At 50.8% G+C, this 18,774-nt stretch overlaps 1 protein-coding gene and 1 long non-coding RNA gene across 4 annotated transcripts in view; one reads left to right on the top strand and one right to left on the bottom strand.

Annotated features, from left to right (window-relative positions):
• The window catches only part of LOC135318971 (uncharacterized), a 144,418-nt gene that overhangs the window by 95,546 nt on the left and 30,098 nt on the right, over positions 1–18,774 (bottom strand). The gene's annotated exons all lie outside the window — the stretch shown is intronic.
• Positions 4,152–17,254, top strand: LOC105093908 (filaggrin). Its single transcript, XM_064478134.1, has 3 exons — positions 4,152–4,289; positions 4,887–5,206; positions 5,915–17,254. Exons 1-3 carry the CDS (start codon positions 4,152–4,154, stop codon positions 16,728–16,730), a joined length of 11,274 nt encoding a protein of 3,757 aa, XP_064334204.1. The 3' UTR covers positions 16,731–17,254.

The following is an 18,774-nucleotide window of genomic DNA, read 5'->3' as shown; positions in this document are numbered from 1 at the left end:
CTTTGATCCATTTTGAGTTTATTTTTGTGTATGCTGTAAGGGAGTGTTCTAGCTTCACTGATTTACACGTTGCTGTCCAGTTTTCCCAACACCATTTGCTGAAGAGACTATCTTTATTCCATTGTATATTCTTGCCTCCTTTGTTGAAGATTAGTTGATCACAAGTTTGCGGGTTCATTTCTGGGCTCTCTATTCTGTTCCATTGGCCTGTATGTCTGTTTTTGTACCAATGCCATGCTGTCTTGATGACTGTAGCCCTATAGTATTGTCTGAAGTCTGGGAGAGTTATTCGTCCAGCCTCTTTCTTTTTCTTCAGTAATGCTTTGGCAATTCTAGATCTTTAATGTGTGTCTCTTGTGGGCAGCATGTAATTTTTCTTCAATCTAGTCTGACAATCTTTGTTTTTAAATTGCAGTATTTAGTCCATTCATATTCAGTTACCACTGCACTATTTGGTTTAAATCTACCATATTACTACTTAGTTTCTATCAGCCCACCTATTCTACGTTTCTTTTTGTCTTCTTGACATTTTTTGATAAATTCAATATTTGTCAGTTAATTTTTATCACATTAACTTCTTAATTATATATTCTTCTACCATTCTTTTTATGCTTACCCTAGAGATTACAGCACATTTCCTTGACTACTAGAGTATATTATAAAAATACTTTAATATTACTCAAACAATTCAAGTATCCTACAGTACTTAAACTCCATTTACCCCCTCCACCCTTATCTGATATTGTTATGCATTTTAATTCTATCTTAAATCCTGAAAAAAAATTATTATTATTTTCAATCAAAATATCCATTTAGATTTCCCCACACAATTTTTTGACTTTTCTTCATTCTTTCCTGCCTCTCTGTGCTTCTAACTAGGATCATTCTTTAATATTTCTTTCATGGCAGATCTACTGGTGATATTTGTTTACTTGAAGATGTCCTTACTTAAGCTTTCTTCTTCATGGATACTTTCACTGGGTATAGAATTCTAGTATAGAACTTATTTTCCTACAGAAAGATGAGGAGTACATTTCATTGTCTTTGGGCTTCCATTATTTCTTTTGAAAAATCAACTGTCAGTCCTATAGTTGCTCCTTTGAAAATAATATCTGGTTTTTCTCTTGCTACTTTTAAGAGTTCCTCATTGTCTTAAGTGTTAAACACTTTTTTTTATTATGTGTCTAGGTGTGGTTTTCTTTTATATATCTTGCTTGGAGTTTATAATACTTTTGGAATCTGTGGCTTGATACCTCTCATTTGCTTTTTAAAAATTGCAGTTACTTAACTCCCCAAACTACTGAACTTCCTTCCAATCTAAATGTAGGCTTCAATAAATTGTCATAGTTTTGATAGATTATAATGCCTAAACAGACGTGCGTGTGCACACACTCCAGCTTTCTAGTTGTTCTCAAAGGACTGTTATTCTGAAACCACCTAATAAGCCATTCTACAAAGTGATCCTTTAAAAACTGAATCGTATTAAATTACTATCTTATAAAAAAAATCATTTAGTGACTTCTCATAATACTTAGAATAAAATGTACAAATGTTATCCTATTTAAATCATCATTTTTTCACCCATCTGTAAATCTGACTTTAAGTTGTATCACTTCTGATTTGCCCACAATGTTCTCGAGTTGTCCTTTGTCTACAGCACTAACACACCAAGTTACTTCTCATGTTGGGATCACTGCACTTCTCCTTTCACCTAAATTTTTCCAAGTAACCAACAAGATTAGTCTTTCTTGTTTTTCCATTTTCAGCTCAAATATCCTTTCTACCACCAAATCTTCTCTGATCAATCTAAAATACCCCTCTCAACACTCCATATAGCACCATTCTTCTTTCAATGGTATGTATATCATTTCTCACTACCTAATTGCTTCATTCATTTATTTGCTTATTGTCTTCATAAGAACACATCTCATCTATTTTTATTACCATATCCCCAGAGCATACAATAGTACCTAATCCTGTAGTAGGTGTTCCATATTTGTTAAATAAATTAAAGTGTAAATGAATGAATGTAGAAATCAAAGGAAAGGTCATGCTTAGAGGTTTCAATTTGGAAGTCATCAGAGAGATGGTATCTGAAGTCAAGAGACTCAATGAGATAGAAAATTAAATAGATATATTAAAAAAGAAGGTCAAAGACATGGGCCATGGGGATTTCCAACATTTTTAGATTGAGCAGAAGATGAGGGGTTAGCAAAGAATACTGAGAAAGGGGTTTTGCTATAAAAGAGAAAAGATAAATCAGGTGGTGCTTAAAGGGATATGTACAATGAGGAAGAGGGTAGTTAATAAGAGACATTTCAGCATGAATACATGCTGAAGGGAATGATCCAGTAAAGAAAAAGAAGCCGATGATGTGGGAGGAAAAGTGGACAACTGCAAAACCACAGTGTTTGAATACACAAGAGAGAGTGGGGTCCAGTGCCAAAACAGAGGAGAGCAGCACAGACAGTTTATCCACCAGAAAAGCAGTGAAGGTTAAGGTATATATGGAGTCAAATGCAATAGGCTGGCTAATCAGATATTGGGACAATGAAGAAATAATTTTCTAATGGCTTTCAAGATTTCAGTGGAATAAAAAGCAGGTCATCTTCTGAGATAAAGGAAAGGGAGCACTGTTGGAACTTTTGCCAGTGAGTACAAGAGAGTGTGGGACAAGAAATAGAGCGTGTATGCAAGGAGCAATGATGGAGATAAACTATAATGTCTAACCAAGCTGAAAAGGGAAGTGAGTACAGAAAGCAGTGAATTGTGAGGTCAAAGAATTACTGAAGTCTGGGTACAAGTGAAAGACAAAGAGTAAATCCTTGAGACTGAGATTTTGGAGACTGTCTAACTACAGCAAAGTCCAGGTCCGAAATATCACCACAGATATTAGTAGCTAAAAGAATCTTAAAATTTTCAGTGTATTTTTGTAAAAAGCATATAACTATATTTTAATCTAGTCTTTACAATCTGTCCTTTAACCAGAAAGTCTGGTCCATTTTACACCTACTGTAATTAATGATAAAATTATATTTAATTCTACTCTACTCTTTCACTTTATACTTCGTGTTTACCCTGCCTTTTCTATGCTTCTTATTTTTTTTCTTCCCTGGCTTCTACTAAAATGATCAAGTTTTTCCCCTTTTTCTTCTATTAATGGTTTCAAAGTTATACATTTTTTTTTAGTGTTTATCCACAAGCTTATCAAAATACATATTTAACCAAGTCAAATATAAATCAATACCTACTTCCTCTTACCAAAAATCCAAGGTCCATAAATGCCATAGATCCAGCTACCACAGTAAAGCCTTTCACACTGTTATTTTCTAAGGCTTCCAAGTCCTCAGTGAACTAAAAAATTAAGGACATCTTTGGCCTAGTTTTAAAAGTTCTAAAGCAGTCACTACGATGCTTTCATGTTAAAAATTAGACTGTACGGACATGCTTAGTAATTCCTTTGTTCACCAGTGAGATAAATTGAACATTCCTTAAACACTATTCTTTAAGTGGCAAAATGAAAGCTAGACAACAAAATATCTTGTATAATATTCAAAAGTTAGTAAAGCCATTTGATCCAATCAAAACTTCTTTATAATACTGAAAATCTATTAAAGCCATTCTATCGAATTAAAAATAAAAAACCCAAGTAAACAGAGAGGAAGTTCACTGAGTGTCTCAGCCATCTGACAAAATAGGATTCAGGAAACTGCCTTCCAACACAGCGATCACTAGCAAATTACCTTTTGGAGAATTGATTCTTAGCAAATTGGCATGAATAAACTTTCCTGCTTCTGACCAATAGCCTTTCTAAAATCCTGCCATGGACAATGGCCACATCAACAAAAGGATATCTTATCTACAGTACACTAGGGTCTGTGAGAGGATTTAAATCCTGCTGGGAATGGGTTCAAGGCCAAATGTTGGCAGTTTTAGTAATTCAGTCAAACTTTGTGTTGATCTACACTATGTAGATAATAAAAATTTTTCCTGGCCATCTTCCATTTTTAAAGCTGCACTACATAGGGTAAGATATGGATTTTAAAATGTGGAAATTCTTTATAATAAAGGATATGAACTACGAAAGAAAAGAAACATTAAAAAGGCACATTTATATTTCTTCTTTCTAGGTTCCCATATACTTCCAAAACATGTCTTCTCTTCTGGAAAACATCACTGCCATCATCGACCTATTCCATCAATATTCAAAAACCGATAAGGAGACTGAAACACTGAGCAAAAAAGAACTGAAGGAACTTCTGGAAGTGGAGTTTCGACCAATCCTGAAGGTAAAAGATATCTGCCAGGACTGTAGTGCATAGTATTTCTGTTCTGCATCAAAAATCTGTCAAAATATTAGTGTGAAATTTTGCTGACATTTGTTTTGTAAGATGCACTGATTTAATCTTATTTCAAAACAGGTATAATTTGTTTGCCTTCTTTATGCCTCTAGGTATACTATACACACACGCACGCACACACACACACAAACACACATCCGATCTGTGAAAAAACATAATATAAATAATTACTGACAAATAAAAGGAATACTAGTTAGTTAATTCATCGTAACACTCATTTTAATTTCAAGAATGTAAAGAGGGTATATCTAAAAGAGAATACAGTTATGGAACTTATACACTATTTACATTTGAAGAAGTAGTAAAATAGAATTTGCCCCATCAAATTGTTCTGTCACCACGATTAGGATACATTTCTTTTACTACATTATCAGCAGCTTCCTGTTAAGATAAATATTATTACAGAAAAATTTGGTTGTCTTTTTACATACCAAGAATTCACATTCCCTAGATTAACTTTGTCTATTTAATTGACCATCTGAGTCAATCTCATATACTTTCCTTCTCTATCTTCCCTCTGTACAGAACCCAGATGACCCAGATACTGCTGATGTCTTCATGCATATCCTCGATATAGACCACGACAAGAAAATAGACTTTACAGAGTTTTTTCTGATGGTGTTCAAGTTGGCCCAAGCATATTATAATTCAACCAGGAGACAGAATTTCCACACATCAGGGCATAAGCAGAAAAAGTATAGACACCATCATGAAGATGAAGAAGATGTCATAGAAGAAGAGGATAAAGAAGAAAAAAAGAGAAAGTCCACTCATTCAACAAGCAGTGATGGAAAGGAGAAAGATAGATCAAAGAGCCCAAGAGGAAGAGGAAGAAACAGACACGGGTCCCATTCTGGAAGCGGAGGAAGAAGAGGAGTAAGAGTTACTTCAGGACACAGACACGGTTATGCTAAGAAGTCAAGAGGGGAAAACATAAGGAGATCAAGTTCAACTGAACTGAAAGGAAGAAGCCGAAACTCAAGTGTAAGCCCCGACAGGGGATATGAGGGAAATGAAGACGAATATCATTATGAAAATAAAAGTACAGTACGAGCAAAATCGGGAACACCACGCTATGTGGACTCATATCAAGAATCTGAAGAAACTATAGATACTACTACAGATTTTCAATTAGAAAAGCAAAGAAATAGAAGAACTCCAGACATAAAATCAAAAGAAAAAATTACCTTCATAGAGAGAAATATAAATGATACAATCAAAGACTCAAAAATTAGATATGAAAACCCATCTCCTCCTTTGACGAATATCACAAACGAAGGATACACTACTAGTGAGGACACGGACAGCGAAGGACGCTCAGAAGACTCACACAGCTACCATCAATCTGCCTCTGAAAACAAAAATGAGCATGCAGAAAACGCAAGTCATTCACAGGAGCAAAGGGAGTTCTCTAGAGGGAGGGATTCAGTCCACGCAGAGTCCAGGAACAGCGCTGCCCACAGACAGGGGCGCCGCCATGAGCAGGAACGAGACAGCTCCAGACACTCACAGACTGAGCACGGACAAACCTCAGATGTGTCCGGTAGCCGTAGACGCAGGGAATCCGCTGTCAGCCCGGCCAGCGACAGCGAGCGCTCCGATCAAAATGCAGGGAGACAAGCTGTGACCACCCAGGGAAGATCTGGGTCCACCTCAAGGCACCAGCAGGAGGGATCCCATGGCCACGCGCGAGTCAGCTCTAGGCACTCAGACTCTCAGCAAGGGCACAGGGCCACCCCTACAGAGAGGGACTCTGTCCACGCAGAGTCCGGAAGCAGCGCTGCCCACAGACAGGGGCGCCGCCATGAGCAGGAACGAGACAGCTCCAGACACTCACAGACTGAGCACGGACAAACCTCAGATGTGTTCGGTAGCCATACACGCAGGGAATCCGCTGTCAGCCCGGCCAGCGACAGCGAGCGCTCTGAGCAAGATGGAGGGAGACAAGCTGTGACCACCCAGGGAAGATCTGGGTCCACCTCAAGGCACCAGCAGGAAGGATCCCATGGCCAGGCGCGAGTCAGCTCTAGGCACTCAGACTCTCAGCAAGGGCACAGGGCCTCCCCTAGAGAGAGGGACTCTGTCCACGCAGAGTCCGGAAGCAGCGCTGCCCACAGACAGGGGCGCCGCCATGAGCAGGAACGAGACAGCTCCAGACACTCACGGACTGAGCACGGACAAACCTCAGATGTGTCCGGTAGCCGTAGGCGCAGGGAATCCGCTGTCAGCCCGGCCAGCGACAGCGAGCGCTCCGAGCAAGATGCAGGGAGACAAGCTGTGACCACCCAGGGAAGATCTGGGTCCACCTCAAGGCACCAGCAGGAGGGATCCCATGGCCAGGCGCGAGTCAGCTCTAGGCACTCAGACTCTCAGCAAGGGCACAGGGCCACCCCTACAGAGAGGGACTCTGTCCACGCAGAGTCCGGAAGCAGCGCTGCCCACAGACAGGGGCGCCGCCATGAGCAGGAACGAGACAGCTCCAGACACTCACGGACTGAGCACGGACAAACCTCAGATGTGTTCGGTAGCCGTAGACGCAGGGAATCCACTGTCAGCCCGGCCAGCGACAGCGAGCGCTCCGAGCAAAATGCAGGGAGACAAGCTGTGACCACCCAGGGAAGATCTGGGTCCACCTCAAGGCACCAGCAGGAGGGATCCCATGGCCAGGCGCGAGTCAGCTCTAGGCACTCAGACTCTCAGCAAGGGCACAGGGCCACCCCTACAGAGAGGGACTCTGTCCACGCAGAGTCCGGAAGCAGCGCTGCCCACAGACAGGGGCGCCGCCATGAGCAGGAACGAGACAGCTCCAGACACTCACGGACTGAGCACGGACAAACCTCAGATGTGTCCGGTAGCCGTACACGCAGGGAATCCGCTGTCAGCCGGGCCAGCGACAGCAAGCGCTCCGAGCAAGATGGAGGGAGACAAGCTGTGACCACCCAGGGAAGATCTGGGTCCACCTCAAGGCACCAGCAGGAGGGATCCCATGGCCAGGCGCGAGTCAGCTCTAGGCACTCAGACTCTCAGCAAGGGCACAGGGCCACCCCTACAGAGAGGGACTCTGTCCACGCAGAGTCCGGAAGCAGCGCTGCCCACAGACAGGGGCGCCGCCATGAGCAGGAACGAGACAGCTCCAGACACTCACGGACTGAGCACGGACAAACCTCAGATGTGTCCGGTAGCCGTACACGCAGGGAATCCGCTGTCAGCCCGGCCAGCGACAGCGAGCGCTCCGAGCAAGATGGAGGGAGACAAGCTGTGACCACCCAGGGAAGATCTGGGTCCACCTCAAGGCACCAGCAGGAGGGATCCCATGGCCAGGCGCGAGTCAGCTCTAGGCACTCAGACTCTCAGCAAGGGCACAGGGCCACCCCTACAGAGAGGGACTCTGTCCACGCAGAGTCCGGAAGCAGCGCTGCCCACAGACAGGGGCGCCGCCATGAGCAGGAACGAGACAGCTCCAGACACTCACGGACTGAGCACGGACAAACCTCAGATGTGTCCGGTAGCCGTAGACGCAGGGAATCCGCTGTCAGCCCGACCAGCGACAGCGAGCGCTCCGAGCAAGATGGAGGGAGACAAGCTGTGACCACCCAGGGAAGATCTGGGTCCACCTCAAGGCACCAGCAGGAGGGATCCCATGGCCAGGCGCGAGTCAGCTCTAGGCACTCAGACTCTCAGCAAGGGCACAGGGCCTCCCCTAGAGAGAGGGACTCTGTCCACGCAGAGTCCGGAAGCAGCGCTGCCCACAGACAGGGGCGCCGCCATGAGCAGGAACGAGACAGCTCCAGACACTCACGGACTGAGCACGGACAAACCTCAGATGTGTCCGGTAGCCGTAGACGCAGGGAATCCGCTGTCAGCCCGGCCAGCGACAGCGAGCGCTCCGAGCAAGATGGAGGGAGACAAGCTGTGACCACCCAGGGAAGATCTGGGTCCACCTCAAGGCACCAGCAAGAGGGATCCCATGGCCAGGCGCGAGTCAGCTCTAGGCACTCAGACTCTCAGCAAGGGCACAGGGCCACCCCTACAGAGAGGGACTCTGTCCACGCAGAGTCCGGAAGCAGCGCTGCCCACAGACAGGGGCGCCGCCATGAGCAGGAACGAGACAGCTCCAGACACTCACGGACTGAGCACGGACAAACCTCAGATGTGTCCGGTAGCCGTAGACGCAGGGAATCCGCTGTCAGCCCGGCTAGCGACAGCGAGCGCTCCGAGCAAGATGGAGGGAGACAAGCTGTGACCACCCAGGGAAGATCTGGGTCCACCTCAAGGCACCAGCAGGAGGGATCCCATGGCCAGGCGCGAGTCAGCTCTAGGCACTCAGACTCTCAGCAAGGGCACAGGGCCTCCCCTAGAGAGAGGGACTCTGTCCACGCAGAGTCCGGAAGCAGCGCTGCCCACAGACAGGGGCGCCGCCATGAGCAGGAACGAGACAGCTCCAGACACTCACGGACTGAGCACGGACAAACCTCAGATGTGTCCGGTAGCCGTAGACGCAGGGAATCCGCTGTGAGCCCGGCCAGCGACAGCGAGCGCTCCGATCAAAATGCAGGGAGACAAGCTGTGACCACCCAGGGAAGATCTGGGTCCACCTCAAGGCACCAGCCGGAGGGATCCCATGGCCAGGCGCGAGTCAGCTCTAGGCACTCAGACTCTCAGCAAGGGCACAGGGCCACCCCTACAGAGAGGGACTCTGTCCACGCAGAGTCCGGAAGCAGCGCTGCCCACAGACAGGGGCGCCGCCATGAGCAGGAACGAGACAGCTCCAGACACTCACGGACTGAGCACGGACAAACCTCAGATGTGTCCGGTAGCCGTAGGCGCAGGGAATCCGCTGTCAGCCCGGCTAGCGACAGCGAGCGCTCCGAGCAAGATGGAGGGAGACAAGCTGTGACCACCCAGGGAAGATCTGAGTCCACCTCAAGGCACCAGCAGGAGGGATCCCATGGCCAGGCGCGAGTCAGCTCTAGGCACTCAGACTCTCAGCAAGGGCACAGGGCCACCCCTACAGAGAGGGACTCTGTCCACGCAGAGTCCGGAAGCAGCGCTGCCCACAGACAGGGGCGCCGCCATGAGCAGGAACGAGACAGCTCCAGACACTCACGGACTGAGCACGGACAAACCTCAGATGTGTCCGGTAGCCGTAGGCGCAGGGAATCCGCTGTCAGCCCGGCCAGCGACAGCGAGCGCTCCGAGCAAGATGGAGGGAGACAAGCTGTGACCACCCAGGGAAGATCTGGGTCCACCTCAAGGCACCAGCAGGAAGGATCCCATGGCCAGGCGCGAGTCAGCTCTAGGCACTCAGACTCTCAGCAAGGGCACAGGGCCTCCCCTAGAGAGAGGGACTCTGTCCACGCAGAGTCCGGAAGCAGCGCTGCCCACAGACAGGGGCGCCGCCATGAGCAGGAACGAGACAGCTCGAGACACTCACGGACTGAGCACGGACAAACCTCAGATGTGTCCGGTAGCCGTAGACGCAGGGAATCCACTGTCAGCCCGGCCAGCGACAGCGAGCGCTCCGAGCAAGATGCAGGGAGACAAGCTGTGACCACCCAGGGAAGATCTGGGTCCACCTCAAGGCACCAGCAGGAGGGATCCCATGGCCAGGCGCGAGTCAGCTCTAGGCACTCAGACTCTCAGCAAGGGCACAGGGCCACCCCTACAGAGAGGGACTCTGTCCACGCAGAGTCCGGAAGCAGCGCTGCCCACAGACAGGGGCGCCGCCATGAGCAGGAACGAGACAGCTCCAGACACTCACAGACTGAGCACGGACAAACCTCAGATGTGTCCGGTAGCCGTAGGCGCAGGGAATCCGCTGTCAGCCCGGCCAGCGACAGCGAGCGCTCCGAGCAAGATGGAGGGAGACAAGCTGTGACCACCCAGGGAAGATCTGGGTCCACCTCAAGGCACCAGCAGGAGGGATCCCATGGCCACGCGCGAGTCAGCTCTAGGCACTCAGACTCTCAGCAAGGGCACAGGGCCACCCCTACAGAGAGGGACTCTGTCCACGCAGAGTCCGGAAGCAGCGCTGCCCACAGACAGGGGCGCCGCCATGAGCAGGAACGAGACAGCTCCAGACACTCACGGACTGAGCACGGACAAACCTCAGATGTGTCCGGTAGCCGTAGACGCAGGGAATCCGCTGTCAGCCCGGCCAGCGACAGCGAGCGCTCCGAGCAAGATGGAGGGAGACAAGCTGTGACCACCCAGGGAAGATCTGGGTCCACCTCAAGGCACCAGCAGGAGGGATCCCATGGCCAGGCGCGAGTCAGCTCTAGGCACTCAGACTCTCAGCAAGGGCACAGGGCCACCCCTACAGAGAGGGACTCTGTCCACGCAGAGTCTGGAAGCAGCGCTGCCCACAGACAGGGGCGCCGCCATGAGCAGGAACGAGACAGCTCCAGACACTCACGGACTGAGCACGGACAAACCTCAGATGTGTCCGGTAGCCGTAGACGCAGGGAATCCGCTGTCAGCCCGACCAGCGACAGCGAGCGCTCCGAGCAAGATGGAGGGAGACAAGCTGTGACCACCCAGGGAAGATCTGGGTCCACCTCAAGGCACCAGCAGGAGGGATCCCATGGCCAGGCGCGAGTCAGCTCTAGGCACTCAGACTCTCAGCAAGGGCACAGGGCCTCCCCTAGAGAGAGGGACTCTGTCCACGCAGAGTCCGGAAGCAGCGCTGCCCACAGACAGGGGCGCCGCCATGAGCAGGAACGAGACAGCTCCAGACACTCACAGACTGAGCACGGACAAACCTCAGATGTGTCCGGTAGCCGTAGACGCAGGGAATCCGCTGTCAGCCCGGCCAGCGACAGCGAGCGCTCCGAGCAAGATGGAGGGAGACAAGCTGTGACCACCCAGGGAAGATCTGGGTCCACCTCAAGGCACCAGCAGGAGGGATCCCATGGCCACGCGCGAGTCAGCTCTAGGCACTCAGACTCTCAGCAAGGGCACAGGGCCACCCCTACAGAGAGGGACTCTGTCCACGCAGAGTCCGGAAGCAGCGCTGCCCACAGACAGGGGCGCCGCCATGAGCAGGAACGAGACAGCTCCAGACACTCACGGACTGAGCACGGACAAACCTCAGATGTGTCCGGTAGCCGTAGACGCAGGGAATCCGCTGTCAGCCCGGCCAGCGACAGCGAGCGCTCCGAGCAAGATGGAGGGAGACAAGCTGTGACCACCCAGGGAAGATCTGGGTCCACCTCAAGGCACCAGCAGGAGGGATCCCATGGCCAGGCGCGAGTCAGCTCTAGGCACTCAGACTCTCAGCAAGGGCACAGGGCCACCCCTACAGAGAGGGACTCTGTCCACGCAGAGTCTGGAAGCAGCGCTGCCCACAGACAGGGGCGCCGCCATGAGCAGGAACGAGACAGCTCCAGACACTCACGGACTGAGCACGGACAAACCTCAGATGTGTCCGGTAGCCGTAGGCGCAGGGAATCCGCTGTCAGCCCGGCCAGCGACAGCGAGCGCTCCGAGCAAGATGCAGGGAGACAAGCTGTGACCACCCAGGGAAGATCTGGGTCCACCTCAAGGCACCAGCAGGAGGGATCCCATGGCCAGGCGCGAGTCAGCTCTAGGCACTCAGACTCTCAGCAAGGGCACAGGGCCACCCCTACAGAGAGGGACTCTGTCCACGCAGAGTCCGGAAGCAGCGCTGCCCACAGACAGGGGCGCCGCCATGAGCAGGAACGAGACAGCTCCAGACACTCACGGACTGAGCACGGACAAACCTCAGATGTGTTCGGTAGCCGTACACGCAGGGAATCCGCTGTCAGCCCGGCCAGCGACAGCGAGCGCTCCGAGCAAGATGCAGGGAGACAAGCTGTGACCACCCAGGGAAGATCTGGGTCCACCTCAAGGCACCAGCAGGAGGGATCCCATGGCCAGGCGCGAGTCAGCTCCAGGCACTCAGACTCTCAGCAAGGGCACAGGGCCACCCCTACAGAGAGGGACTCTGTCCACGCAGAGTCCGGAAGCAGCGCTGCCCACAGACAGGGGCGCCGCCATGAGCAGGAACGAGACAGCTCCAGACACTCACAGACTGAGCACGGACAAACCTCAGATGTGTCCGGTAGCCGTAGACGCAGGGAATCCGCTGTCAGCCCGGCCAGCGACAGCGAGCGCTCCGAGCAAGATGGAGGGAGACAAGCTGTGACCACCCAGGGAAGATCTGGGTCCACCTCAAGGCACCAGCAGGAGGGATCCCATGGCCAGGCGCGAGTCAGCTCTAGGCACTCAGACTCTCAGCAAGGGCACAGGGCCACCCCTACAGAGAGGGACTCTGTCCACGCAGAGTCCGGAAGCAGCGCTGCCCACAGACAGGGGCGCCGCCATGAGCAGGAACGAGACAGCTCCAGACACTCACGGACTGAGCACGGACAAACCTCAGATGTGTCCGGTAGCCGTAGACGCAGGGAATCCGCTGTCAGCCCGGCCAGCGACAGCGAGCGCTCCGAGCAAGATGGAGGGAGACAAGCTGTGACCACCCAGGGAAGATCTGGGTCCACCTCAAGGCACCAGCAGGAGGGATCCCATGGCCAGGCGCGAGTCAGCTCTAGGCACTCAGACTCTCAGCAAGGGCACAGGGCCACCCCTACAGAGAGGGACTCTGTCCACGCAGAGTCTGGAAGCAGCGCTGCCCACAGACAGGGGCGCCGCCATGAGCAGGAACGAGACAGCTCCAGACACTCACGGACTGAGCACGGACAAACCTCAGATGTGTCCGGTAGCCGTAGACGCAGGGAATCCGCTGTCAGCCCGACCAGCGACAGCGAGCGCTCCGAGCAAGATGGAGGGAGACAAGCTGTGACCACCCAGGGAAGATCTGGGTCCACCTCAAGGCACCAGCAGGAGGGATCCCATGGCCAGGCGCGAGTCAGCTCTAGGCACTCAGACTCTCAGCAAGGGCACAGGGCCACCCCTACAGAGAGGGACTCTGTCCACGCAGAGTCCGGAAGCAGCGCTGCCCACAGACAGGGGCGCCGCCATGAGCAGGAACGAGACAGCTCCAGACACTCACAGACTGAGCACGGACAAACCTCAGATGTGTTCGGTAGCCATACACGCAGGGAATCCAGTGTCAGCCCGGCCAGCGACAGCGAGCGCTCTGAGCAAGATGGAGGGAGACAAGCTGTGACCACCCAGGGAAGATCTGGGTCCACCTCAAGGCACCAGCAGGAAGGATCCCATGGCCAGGCGCGAGTCAGCTCTAGGCACTCAGACTCTCAGCAAGGGCACAGGGCCTCCCCTAGAGAGAGGGACTCTGTCCACGCAGAGTCCGGAAGCAGCGCTGCCCACAGACAGGGGCGCCGCCATGAGCAGGAACGAGACAGCTCCAGACACTCACGGACTGAGCACGGACAAACCTCAGATGTGTCCGGTAGCCGTAGGCGCAGGGAATCCGCTGTCAGCCCGGCCAGCGACAGCGAGCGCTCCGAGCAAGATGCAGGGAGACAAGCTGTGACCACCCAGGGAAGATCTGGGTCCACCTCAAGGCACCAGCAGGAGGGATCCCATGGCCAGGCGCGAGTCAGCTCTAGGCACTCAGACTCTCAGCAAGGGCACAGGGCCACCCCTACAGAGAGGGACTCTGTCCACGCAGAGTCCGGAAGCAGCGCTGCCCACAGACAGGGGCGCCGCCATGAGCAGGAACGAGACAGCTCCAGACACTCACGGACTGAGCACGGACAAACCTCAGATGTGTTCGGTAGCCGTACACGCAGGGAATCCAGTGTCAGCCCGGCCAGCGACAGCGAGCGCTCCGAGCAAGATGTAGGGAGACAAGCTGTGACCACCCAGGGAAGATCTGGGTCCACCTCAAGGCACCAGCAGGAGGGATCCCATGGCCAGGCGCGAGTCAGCTCTAGGCACTCAGACTCTCAGCAAGGGCACAGGGCCACCCCTACAGAGAGGGACTCTGTCCACGCAGAGTCCGGAAGCAGCGCTGCCCACAGACAGGGGCGCCGCCATGAGCAGGAACGAGACAGCTCCAGACACTCACAGACTGAGCACGGACAAACCTCAGATGTGTCCGGTAGCCGTAGACGCAGGGAATCCGCTGTCAGCCCGGCCAGCGACAGCGAGCGCTCCGAGCAAGATGGAGGGAGACAAGCTGTGACCACCCAGGGAAGATCTGGGTCCACCTCAAGGCACCAGCAGGAGGGATCCCATGGCCAGGCGCGAGTCAGCTCTAGGCACTCAGACTCTCAGCAAGGGCACAGGGCCACCCCTACAGAGAGGGACTCTGTCCACGCAGAGTCCGGAAGCAGCGCTGCCCACAGACAGGGGCGCCGCCATGAGCAGGAACGAGACAGCTCCAGACACTCACGGACTGAGCACGGACAAACCTCAGATGTGTCCGGTAGCCGTAGACGCAGGGAATCCGCTGTCAGCCCGGCCAGCGACAGCGAGCGCTCCGATCAAAATGCAGGGAGACAAGCTGTGACCACCCAGGGAAGATCTGGGTCCACCTCAAGGCACCAGCAGGAGGGATCCCATGGCCAGGCGCGAGTCAGCTCTAGGCACTCAGACTCTCAGCAAGGGCACAGGGCCACCCCTACAGAGAGGGACTCTGTCCACGCAGAGTCCGGAAGCAGCGCTGCCCACAGACAGGGGCGCCGCCATGAGCAGGAACGAGACAGCTCCAGACACTCACGGACTGAGCACGGACAAACCTCAGATGTGTCCGGTAGCCGTAGGCGCAGGGAATCCGCTGTCAGCCCGGCCAGCGACAGCGAGCGCTCCGAGCAAGATGCAGGGAGACAAGCTGTGACCACCCAGGGAAGATCTGGGTCCACCTCAAGGCACCAGCAGGAGGGATCCCATGGCCAGGCGCGAGTCAGCTCTAGGCACTCAGACTCTCAGCAAGGGCACAGGGCCACCCCTACAGAGAGGGACTCTGTCCACGCAGAGTCCGGAAGCAGCGCTGCCCACAGACAGGGGCGCCGCCATGAGCAGGAACGAGACAGCTCCAGACACTCACGGACTGAGCACGGACAAACCTCAGATGTGTCCGGTAGCCGTAGGCGCAGGGAATCCGCTGTCAGCCCGGCCAGCGACAGCGAGCGCTCCGAGCAAGATGCAGGGAGACAAGCTGTGACCACCCAGGGAAGATCTGGGTCCACCTCAAGGCACCAGCAGGAGGGATCCCATGGCCAGGCGCGAGTCAGCTCTAGGCACTCAGACTCTCAGCAAGGGCACAGGGCCACCCCTACAGAGAGGGACTCTGTCCACGCAGAGTCCGGAAGCAGCGCTGCCCACAGACAGGGGCGCCGCCATGAGCAGGAACGAGACAGCTCCAGACACTCACGGACTGAGCACGGACAAACCTCAGATGTGTCCGGTAGCCGTAGGCGCAGGGAATCCGCTGTCAGCCCGGCCAGCGACAGCGAGCGCTCCGAGCAAGATGGAGGGAGACAAGCTGTGACCACCCAGGGAAGATCTGGGTCCACCTCAAGGCACCAGCAGGAGGGATCCCATGGCCAGGCGCGAGTCAGCTCTAGGCACTCAGACTCTCAGCAAGGGCACAGGGCCACCCCTACAGAGAGGGACTCTGTCCACGCAGAGTCCGGAAGCAGCGCTGCCCACAGACAGGGGCGCCGCCATGAGCAGGAACGAGACAGCTCCAGACACTCACGGACTGAGCACGGACAAACCTCAGATGTGTCCGGTAGCCGTAGGCGCAGGGAATCCGCTGTCAGCCCGGCCAGCGACAGCGAGCGCTCCGAGCAAGATGCAGGGAGACAAGCTGTGACCACCCAGGGAAGATCTGGGTCCACCTCAAGGCACCAGCAGGAGGGATCCCATGGCCAGGCGCGAGTCAGCTCTAGGCACTCAGACTCTCAGCAAGGGCACAGGGCCTCCCCTAGAGAGAGGGACTCTGTCCACGCAGAGTCCGGAAGCAGCGCTGCCCACAGACAGGGGCTCCGCCATGAGCAGGAACGAGACAGCTCCAAACACTCACGGACTGAGCACGGACAAACCTCAGATGTGTCCGGTAGCCGTAGACACCCAGGGTCTAGTGATGTTCAGTTCAGTGACAGTGAAGGTAATTCTCAAGTGGGAGGTAGACAGTCTGCAGCTAGTTATAGAACGTCTGGTTCTAGCTCAGGGAATGAAACACATGGTACATTTCAAGGTTGGAGACATGGCAGCTATGGAAATGCAGATTATGACTATGGAGAGTCAGGATATGGACACTTTCATGGTGGTGTTGTCCGTCATGATTCCAATCGTGTGTCTTTCAGGGACAGGTCTCAATCCCCTTCAGAATACATCAGGTCCAATATAACAGCCAGTAATATTCATCCTGGTTTAAAATCGTTGGGATTTCATCAGTTCCACAGATACTTTTATTAATAATGAGAAACTAATAATAAGTTAAAAAAAGTAACTTACTGAAAGAATAGGAGAATGACAAACACAACTTGGCGTTAAGAAAACTATCATTATGCTTTCAGGGTTGGTATCTTTTCTTGTACTTATTTGAAAATATTTACAGTATTTTTTTCCATTGGTGGTAGTTTCTTTTTATTCTTAGCAATTTTTGAATTGTATGATTTTGAAGTATTTAATAGAAGAAATCTATATTATCTAGTTCTACATTTAGGAACCCATGTGTATTGGGGAGATTGGAGCTCAAGTATTTTTTCTTCTGAGAGATATATTTTATTATCCTCTAGACTGTTACATTAATGTTTGTCCAATATATCAATGTAAGCAAATGTATAAGACAAGCATTCTTTAGGTCAAAGGTGCTTTGTTAATATTATGGCATAGTACACTTGCCTTTATTATCTTTCCATTCGAACTCTGTACTTTTGCATTCATTAATCACCTTCGGTATATAAAATCAAAAAAGGTGAACTGCATGAAAATTGAAAATAAATAACTGATTATATGTCATCATTTGTCTCTTCCATTCTTGTTTCTCATAGACCCCACCCCCCCAAAAAAAGACTTACCTTCCCATGATAAGAATGACATCCTTTTTCTCTGTCCCTGGAAAATTATATGACCAAAAGGCTTATATACACCATGTCAAAGAAGCAAGGTGTCCAAAGAAGAATTACTGATCATAGGTCCTTATTACAACGACACAAAGAGATATTTTCCAATAGAAACTAATGAGAGCAGGAAAATGTGCTCAAATTTCTTGAGAAAGGAAAAGCCATTTTAAAATGTCCTCCTGTTCTTGAAAGAAAACACGCATATGTTATGATTTAGGCAGGAGAGCTAATACATGTAGCAAACAGTGAACAAGGTTCTGCCATTGAAGGAATATCACACTGTGAGAATCATATCCAAGTTTTCCTTTTCCACAGTATCAGACCATACATAAGACAATGCTTAGTACAATGTTCACATTTTGCAGCTGTCTGTCAGAAATCTGAGTTTAGTTGTTCTGTAAAAGCATTTATAAAATCTGCCTTTCTTTGACTTTTACTTAAATAAAGCTAAGCTGAAATTTTTTGTCTAAGTTTGAAAGATCTGTAATATGAACAGGGATTGAATGAAAAGTAGAAAACAAGCTCATTTTTCTAATTGGCCTCAAACAATCTCATGTCTATGTTTGTGCTCCATAAGCCACATGAAGGGGGCAATACCCTCCTTGGTTATCTCATGTGCCTGTTTGAAGTACTGTCCCCAGATAAACCTTACAAAACTGCAAAATCCAGACAGTGCCAAAGACACGATCAGCAACCAGTAAATGTTTGTCATTATGAATCAAGCTATAGGCATGATTGAATGAGAAGGTCGACAGTGAGAACCAAGTCTAGAATATTGAGAAACCCCACCACTAAAGTCACACAAAAAGTAGGCACTGGGAACAATATTTGAAAACTGATTCTATCTTCCACTTTTCACTGAAAGAAAAAAGTGTTATCAAAGTTTGAATATTTCAAATTTCAGGTAAAATCAAGAATGAAATATGTTCATTGATTTGGTAACCTGACATTTGGGACTTGTAAACAGTTATTTCTGTGGAGAGGTCATGGGGTAAACTTTGTTGGAATGCTTAGGAATGAATGGTTTTTAAGGAATTGGAAACAATAAAGAAAATTCAGAGTAAATAACTTAGCTCACTGCTCCTGTGAGAAAACCAAAAACTAATTTCCAACCAAATTCCTTAGGTTTTTCCCACCCCTAAGTGTCCTCAGGTATTGAGATTCTGAGGGTGAGGGCTGGGGAAAAAAGTCTGCAGGAGATAATTTTTGAGAATTAAATAGGGATCATTTCATGTAGTATCTTGGAAGCCACAGTAGGGAGATTAGATTTCTTTTTTAATTTGTAGTAAAAAACAAACAAACAAAAAAACCACATATAACATTAAAATACATCATTTTATCCATTTTAATTATGCAGTTTAGTAGTATTAAGTATATTCACACTGTTGTATAAC

The sequence above is a fragment of the Camelus dromedarius genome, chromosome 23 (genome assembly GCF_036321535.1).
Source record: "Camelus dromedarius isolate mCamDro1 chromosome 23, mCamDro1.pat, whole genome shotgun sequence".
Taxonomy (NCBI): domain Eukaryota; kingdom Metazoa; phylum Chordata; class Mammalia; order Artiodactyla; family Camelidae; genus Camelus; species Camelus dromedarius.
The sequence above is the reverse complement of the archived record's forward strand: the minus strand, read 5'-3'. Positions and strand labels throughout refer to the sequence as shown.

Bases quoted from the DNA above. Each gene is read 5' to 3' on its own strand.
- LOC105093908 (XM_064478134.1), top strand. From the start codon at position 4,152: ATGTCTTCTCTTCTGGAAAACATCACTGCCATCATCGACCTATTCCAT. The intron at 4,290-4,886 runs GTAAAAGATATC...CCCTCTGTACAG, and splicing joins AGTTTCGACCAATCCTGAAG to AACCCAGATGACCCAGATAC. The intron at 5,207-5,914 runs GTCCCATTCTGG...CGGTAGCCGTAG, and splicing joins AGAGGAAGAAACAGACACGG to ACGCAGGGAATCCGCTGTCA.